This window comes from Jaculus jaculus, chromosome 6 (genome assembly GCF_020740685.1).
Source record: "Jaculus jaculus isolate mJacJac1 chromosome 6, mJacJac1.mat.Y.cur, whole genome shotgun sequence".
NCBI lineage: Eukaryota > Metazoa > Chordata > Mammalia > Rodentia > Dipodidae > Jaculus > Jaculus jaculus.
In genome coordinates this window covers 32129241-32137210 of record NC_059107.1, presented here as the reverse complement: position 1 = coordinate 32137210, position 7970 = coordinate 32129241, and the positions used below count along the sequence as shown (strand labels likewise).

At 45.1% G+C, this 7970-nt stretch overlaps 1 protein-coding gene across 4 annotated transcripts in view; it reads right to left on the bottom strand.

Moving 5' to 3' along the window:
- Nucleotides 1-657: 657 nt before the first annotated feature.
- Znf346 (zinc finger protein 346) overlaps nucleotides 658-7970 on the bottom strand; it is a 54590-nt gene continuing 47277 nt past the window's right edge. For 2 of the 4 annotated variants that reach the window (XM_045153441.1, XM_045153443.1), the window contains one exon: nucleotides 658-2401. In XM_045153441.1, the coding sequence (XP_045009376.1) occupies nucleotides 2175-2401 (227 nt within the window). In that variant the 3' untranslated portion in view covers nucleotides 658-2174. The remainder of the gene's footprint in view (nucleotides 2402-7970) is intronic. The other 2 variants (XM_045153442.1, XM_045153444.1) reach the window with 1 other exon arrangement.

The following is a 7970-nucleotide window of genomic DNA, read 5'->3' as shown; positions in this document are numbered from 1 at the left end:
GGTAGGAGGATATAGTAGGATTAAAAGTTCAAGATAATGTGTGGTACAGAGTATGTTTGTGGTCAGTTTGGGCTATATGAGACCCTGCCTCAAAAAAAAAAAAAAAAAAAGGCAGTAGACACAGCTCAGTTAATATAGTGTTTGCCCAGCATGCATGAAGCCTTTGGTTTAATCCCTAGCATCAAATAGAACTGGGCATGGCACCACACATCTGTAATCCTAGCATTCAAGAGGTAGAGGGGGAGCCGGGCGTGGTGGCGCACGCCTTTAATCCCAGCACTCGGGAGGCAGAGGTAGGAGGATGGCTATGAGTTCAAGGCCACCCTGAGACTACAGAGTTAATTCCAGGTCAGCCTGGACCAGAGTGAGACCCTACCTCGAAAAACCAAAAAAAGAAAGAAAAAAAAAAAAAAAGAAACTCTAGAGGAACTGCTGAGGTGATCTGAGTTTGGGAAGCTGGAAATTGTGGAGAGCCTGTTTCAGCTGGCAAGGGCCAGCTGCTCAGAACAGTCTGCTGAGTGAGGAATGGGATCAGGTTGCTTGGTCTGGCCATATGCAACAAAGGGCTACCAAAGGCTCTTCCAGGAACCAGCAGGCTTATGAAGTCCCATGGAACAAACCTCTTACTGTACAAATTGAACAAACAAGAGACGTCTCTTAAACACCTCGACCTATCCATTTATTTATTCAACATTTAAAACACAGCACTCTGGGCATGAGGAAAGTGAAGACCAACTCTGAAGGGAAAACCCTGGAGGCCTATATGGGACACAAATTTCCTCCTAGCCTCCCCTAGGTTTTCCACACAGCAGGCAGGACTCTTTCAAGCATAAATCAAATCCTAAAACTTATATTGCCCAAAGACCTCCAGGAGGCCTACATGAAAGAGGGAGGTGGATAAGCAGTGTTCTGCTGAGTTTAGGGCATCAGGAAGGCTGTTAACTACAGTGCCAATCAACGTGACTGTACCAACTCCTCAGATCATTACTGGAGATGAGGACTAGAGGGGTCAGAGGTCAGGATGGACATACTAGGTCCAATGGCAATATGGCTCCAAACCCCAGGTCTGTGAACCTGCAATGTGACTCATGGAAGAAATTCTCTTTTTGGATGCTTCAGTGACCAAGAGATTGAGTGTGAGTGTACACATGCACACACACAGTATGCAAAGGTATTTTACAGGCAAAGCAATAAGGAATGTGTGTAGGGTGGGTATGGAGAGGCCATAATAGCAGCTGGGTTCTTGTAACTCAATGAAGAAAGGCCCAAGATGACAATACTTCTGGAATTCATTCTCCAACGTTACATGGAAAAATTCACCGAATAAAATCCCAGATGACAAAACAGCAGAGTTGAGAGAAATCTAGGTTTAGGGTCTGTGGACATCTGAGTCCTCACTGTAGAAACTGGTACCCACTCTCCACTTATTTCTGTAGGGCACCTCTGGCTGCCTGCTACCCAGGGATCTCTTCTGGATGATGAAGGAAGGATAGCACCAAGGCAACCTGGGTGTCTGGAGGGGCCTCTGTACAAGGGGAAGGAGAGGCTTAAGGGCAAATTAACTTCTCAGCTGGCTGGTGTGAGGCAGGTTCATTTAAGGGCACAAAACTATCTAGAAAGTGGCAGGTGGTGGACTTTCTCATATGACCCAGGGCCAGGGATCTTCTGATATAGGAAAAAGACCCTCATTAGTGTTTTCCATGATCCCTCTGGGCATTGAGGCCTCCTGGAGCTCCAGCCTGTCCCCAGCTGCTGCAGATGGTCCTTAGCACCATTCAGGGACTGTGGAGATGAGCAGCAGGGATGGCAGCACTCCATCAGGACCATGTCGTGCTCCAGGAGACTTGACAGTTGGCAGAATCTGTACCATCGGCCTAAGACTCAGGAAGGTCTGCACACGTTGGAGGGAGGGGGAGTGTCACATCAGCTCCAAGCTTCCCTGTGGCAGACTCTGCCATTTATTTCCTGCCCAGGCAAAGTCTACAGGTAGGCTCTAGGTTTTCCAGGAGATGCTTGAAGTCCAAGGACAGCTTTGCACTTGAACTGGGAAATGGCTCCAAACTGACTTTCAGAGGAAAAACAGGCACTGAAACTGTGGCCCAGTGGGGCTGGGGAAAGCTGACCCCCAACTACCATTGAAGTCTTCCCACAATCTCTGCCTCCTCTGTCATGACCTACAGGGCCCATACTAAAAGATAGAACCAGGAGTGGATTTTCCTGGACTGTCTGCAGCCCAGTCTGGCATCAGGCCCGCACATTCTCCTGATGTACTGTGTAGGAAAGAAGAGGGAGCCAAGGGCTGAACTGTCACCGGAAGCTGGCTCATGGCTGATCTTCCAACGTGCTTGAGTCCTTTGGGATGGCCTGCCTTTGTACTGGCACCTGGCCAGTTTTTGGTGACCTGTAATTTGAGAACAAAGGCACAGGGTAAGTGTGTGGCATGCCTATCAAGATGCACCCAGCAGCTATTCTAATGGCAATAAGGACCTTCCAAGGCACTGGAACAATGAGCACAGTAGCCTTCCTTTCCTGAGGCCTGCTGCAGGCTAGGCTTCTAGGAGCCCATGTCAACCTTGTGGCAATTTGTGAGGAGAGAAAGAGCACCCCATTTTTTTCATACAAGAAAACTGATGTTTATCAAGTTGAAATGGATAGTTTCTTTAAAACTTTATTATCAGGCTGGAGAGATGGCTTAGTGGTTAAGTGCTTGCCTGTGAAGCCTAAGGACCCTGGTTTGAAGCTGAGTTCCCCAGGACCCACGTTAGCCAGATGCACAAGGGGGCGCACCCATCTGGAGTTCATTTGCAGTGGCTGGAGGCCCTGGTGCGTCCATTCTCTCTCTCTTTTTATGCCTCTTTCTCTGTCTGTAGCTCTCAAATTAAAAAAAAACAAACTTTATTATCACTTTTCAAAAATATATATTTAATTATTTCCAAGGAAAGAGAATATGGATGGATGCACCAGGGCTTCTAGCTGCTGCAAATGAACTACAGGTGCATGCACCACTCTATGCATCTGGCTTTACGTGGGCACCGGGGAAGTGAACCTGGGTCATTAAGACTCTGCAGGCAAGCACCTTAACTGCTGAGCCATCTCTCCAGCCCTATTAATTTTTTTTTTTTTTTCTTCAAGGTAGGGTTTCACTGTAACCTGGGCTGACTTGAAATTCACTATGTAGTCTCAGGGTGGCCTCGAACTCATGGTGATCCTCCTACCTCTGCCTCCCAAGTGCTGGGATTAAAGGTATGCACCACCACACCCAGCTTATTATTATTATTATTATTATTTTTGGTATATATTCATTATAAACAGTGCTGGACTTCATAAAGACAATTTACTTGAAGTATATCATGTACTATGGCTATATTCACTACTCATATTCTTTTCTTCCCTTGCTTTCATTTTCCTCATCCTGGAGTTTCCTCCAGTTTCCCTTCTATTTTCTTTTTTTAAAATTAATTAATTAATTAATTTGAGAGTGACAGAGAGAGAAAGAGGCAGAGAGAGACAGAGAGAGAGAATGGGCGCGCCAGGGCCTCCAGCCACTGCAAACGAACTCCAGACATGTGCGCCCCCTTGTGCTTCTGGCTTATGTGGGTCCTGGGGAATTGAGCCTCGAACCAGGGTCCTCAGGCTTCACAGGCAAGCACTTAACCACTAAGCCATCCCTCCAGCCCTTCCCTTCTATTTTCATGTCACACACCACCCCCCAAAAACACTTATGTAAATGGTTATATGTATCTATGAAGTTCAGGATCTACAAATGAAAGAAAACCTAGTATTTATCTTTATACGTGTCTGTGTCTGGCTTATTTTGCTTAATATGATTGTAAGTTATATGCATTTTCTAGGAACTGACATAAATTAGTCTTTCTTTCACTTCCCCTCAGGACCACCCCCCCAGGTAGGGTTTTATTCTAGCTCAGGCTGACGTGGAATTCACTCTGTAGTCCCAGGCTGGCCTTGAACTCACAGTGATCCTCCTACTACCATGCCAAGCTAAGGTTTTTGAGACAGAGTTTCATGTCACCTAGGCTGGCCTCAAATTTCTGATCTTCTGATTACTTATACTGGCCACTACACCCGGCTTGTTGGTTGTTTCATTCTGAGTGGCAAAGTACACTTTAAAAAAAAGTATTTATTGCCGGATGTGGTGGCACACGCTTTTAATCCCAGCACTCAGGAGGCAGAGGTAGGAGGATCACCATGAGTTCAAGGCCACCCTAAGACTACAGAGTTAATTCCAGTCAGCCTGGGCATGAGACACTACCTTGAAAAACCAATAAGTAAGTAAGTAAGTAAGTAAATAAATAATTTATTTTAGGGGTTGGGAAGACAAAGGCATGCCAGAACTTCTAGCCACTGCAAACAAACTCCAGATGCATGCACCACCTTATGCATCTGGCTTACATGGATACTAGAGAACTGAACCTACGTCCTTTGGCTTTGCAGGTAAGTAAGTGCCTTAACTGCTAAGCCATCTCTCCAGTCCTTTTTTTTGAGGAATTCACTGTAGTCTCAGGGTGGCCTCTAACCTACCTTTGCCTCGAGTGCAAGAATTAAAGGTGTGAACCACCAGGCCTGGCTTAAATATTTCTTGAATGAATAGAAGTTTTTCTTTAATAGATAAATTTATTGGTTCAAATACTTCACATGTTATCTCTAATCCTCACACATACTTGTAAGGTGAGGTTCCCAAGGAAAATTTGGTAGTGGATGGAGTTTGTTTTCAAATGGGTATAAATCCTTGGTCTAACTCCAAGTTAGACCTAGGGCAAGTCATTTAACCCAATAATCTATTATTAGGTTTCTTTTGGTTACACAAGTGAGATATCCTAATTTGGAGCAGTCCTTGAGAATTCGATGAAACTGAATTTTGAGTTGTTCAACAAATGTAGCTTATTCTTTATTTATTTGTATGTATTTATTTAATTTATTATTACTGTTTGTTTTATTTTTAGAGGTAGGATCTCACTCTAATCCAGGCTGACCTGGAATGCACTATGTAGTCTCAGGGTGGCCTCAAACTCATGGTGATCCTCCTACCTCTGCCTCCCAAGTGCTGGGATTAAAGGTGTGCACCACCACACATGGCATTTTTATGTATTTATTTGAGAGAAAGGCAAAGAGAGGGCGAAGGAGGGAGAGACAGCTTTAATCTTTAAAAAATTATTCATTTATTTGAGAGATAGGGAGATGTGGTGGTTTGATTCAGGTGTCCCCCATAAACTTAGCTGTTGTGAATGCTAGCTCCCCAGCTGATGGATATTTGGGAATTAATGCCTCCTAGAGGGAGTGTATGGTTGGGGGCGGGCTTATGGATATTATAGCCCGTGTCCCCATGCCAGTGTTTGGCACACACTCCTTATGTTGGCCAGGAGGTGATGTTCCCCCTCTGCTCATGCCATCGTTTTTCCCTGCCATCGTGGAGCTTCCCCCCAAGCCTGTAAGCCAAAATAAACCTCTCTTTCCCAGAAGCTGCTCTTTGTTTGGTGATTCCTACCAGCAATGCGAACTGGACTGCAACAGGAGACAAGAAGAGAGAGTGGGCATGCCAGGGACTCTAGCCACTGTAAAGGAACTCCACACACATGTACTACCTTGTATATCTGGCTTATGTGGGTAATGGGGAATTGAACCTGGGTCCTTAGGCATTGCAGGCAAGCACTTTAACCATTGAACCATCTCTCTACCCCTGTAGCTTTAATCTTATAGACTTCTGTAAGTAGAGGCTGAGAGGCTTACTGAATTACCCAAGGTCTCAACAGTAAAAACAAACAAACAAAAATTCAACACAATAACATGAGCTCATTCTTCCCTTCCCTTCCTGCTATCACCTAGGCTGGCCCTGAAATCTTGATCCTCCTCCCTTAGCCTTGCGCTAGGATTATAGAGGTGTATGCCACTGTGGCTCCTAGCATTTTCAAGTCCTCAGTTCTGACTGGCTCCAGGTCATCTACTGAAACTGCCAACAGCCATGCTGCAAGTATGCTGAAACCCTCTGTGTGTTCAAGGTGGGATGGTAGGGTTGTTTCAAATCTGTACCTAAAATCAGCCCTTACAAATCTCCAAAGAAGATTATCCATAGAGAAGGAAGAACTGTTACTCAGTGAGATAGGAAACTTCAGGCAGAGTAGAGAGGGCCAGGGGTGTTTTTAAAAACCCCACTACTCTGTATTTTCACTGTTTTTAGTTTATTTGCTCAAAAAGCAATACCGAATCAACCACCAAAGTCAAAGCAATCTTTCTGCAGGCTCTTCTGGGAATGGAGAGAATGACACCCATTGCAGGTTATGTTATAGCACAATGCTCCAATTACACATTACCCCTACAGAGGAAGGGACAGAATTACATGGGCCCCCCTGGCCAGGCTCTGGCCTCCTATCAGCTGGTAGCACATCTTCTCAGCATGATGCCCTGGGAAAGATGTGAGCCAGACAGGCTTTAGTGTGAATCATGGCCTTACTTATCCAGTCACACTGAACATTGGCCTGAACAATAGCTGTTTCCGTCTATAAAGGAAGAGCAAAAATTTCTTTCTTTTCTTTTCTTTCTTTCTTTTTTTTTTGGTTTTACAAGGTAGGGCCCCACTCTAGCCCAGGCTGACCTGGAATTCACTATGTGTTCTCAGAGTGGCCTCAAACTCACAGCAATCTTCCTACCTTAGCCTCCCAAGTGCTGGGAATAAAGGGATGCACCACTATGCCTGGCTCAATTTCTTTTAATTGTTTTGTAATTTCCATTGAAGATGAAACAAACTCTGGTGAATAGACCTAAGGGAAGCCATCTTAGGCCACTTAGCCATCTTGACAGTCTTTTTTTTTTTTTTTTTTCAAGGTAGGGTCTCGCTCTAGCCCAGGCTGACCTGGAATTCACTATGCATTATCAGGGTGGCCTTGAACTCACAGCGATCCTCCTACCTCTGCCTCTCGAGTGCTGGAACTAAAGGCATGCGCCACCGCACCCAGTGACACTCTTTTTTATTGTGGGGGGCTTCAAGGTAGGGTTTCACTCTAGCCCTGGCTGACCTGGAATTCACTATGGAGTCACACAGTGGCCTCAAACTCATAGTGATACTCCTCTCTGCCCGTGACTAAAGGCATGCATCACAATACCCAGCTATTACTATTATTATTATTATTTTTTTTAGAGAGAGCAAATAAGAGAGAGACAGAGGATAGAGAATTGGTGCGCCACTGAAACTGAACTCCAGACACTTGTACCTGCCTCACCTTTGTGTATCTGGCTAACATGGGATCTAGAGAGTCGAACATGGGTCCTTAGGTTTCACAGGCAAGCGCCTTAACCACTATCTCTCCAGGCCTTTTTTTTTTCTTAGATAGAATATCATGTAGCTCAGGCTAGCCTCAAACTATGTATCTGAAGATGACCTTAAACTTGTAACCCTACTGCTTCCATTTCCCAGGTATGAGAATTAGACATCACCACTATATGAACATCATAATTTTTTTTTTTTGAGGTAGGGTCTCCCTCTAGCCCAGGCTGACCTGGCATTCACTATGTAGTCCCAGGTTGGCCTCGAACTCATGGCGATCCTCCTACCTCTGCCTACAGAGTGCTGGGATTAAAGGCGTGAACATCATAATTTTCACTGATTACTTCCTTAACTTGTGCTCTCCTATAAAAATATAAAGCTGCGAGGGGCTGAGTCTGTCAGGTGTCTGTAAAGGACAGGGTCTTCAGACTAGTGAGGAAACACAACCAAGCTTCCCTAGTCACTGCCACAGGCCAGGAAATCCAGATACTCTTTGGAGACCACAAAGGAACTCATGACTATGCTTCTTGACCCAAACTTTCTTTCAAAAAAAAAAATTATATATGTATATATTATTTATGAGAGAGAGAGAGAGGGAGAGAGGGAGGAAGGGAGAGAGTGAGAACGCACATGCCAGGGCCTCCAGCCACTGCAAATGAACACCAGATGCATGTGCCTACTTGTGTAGCTGGCT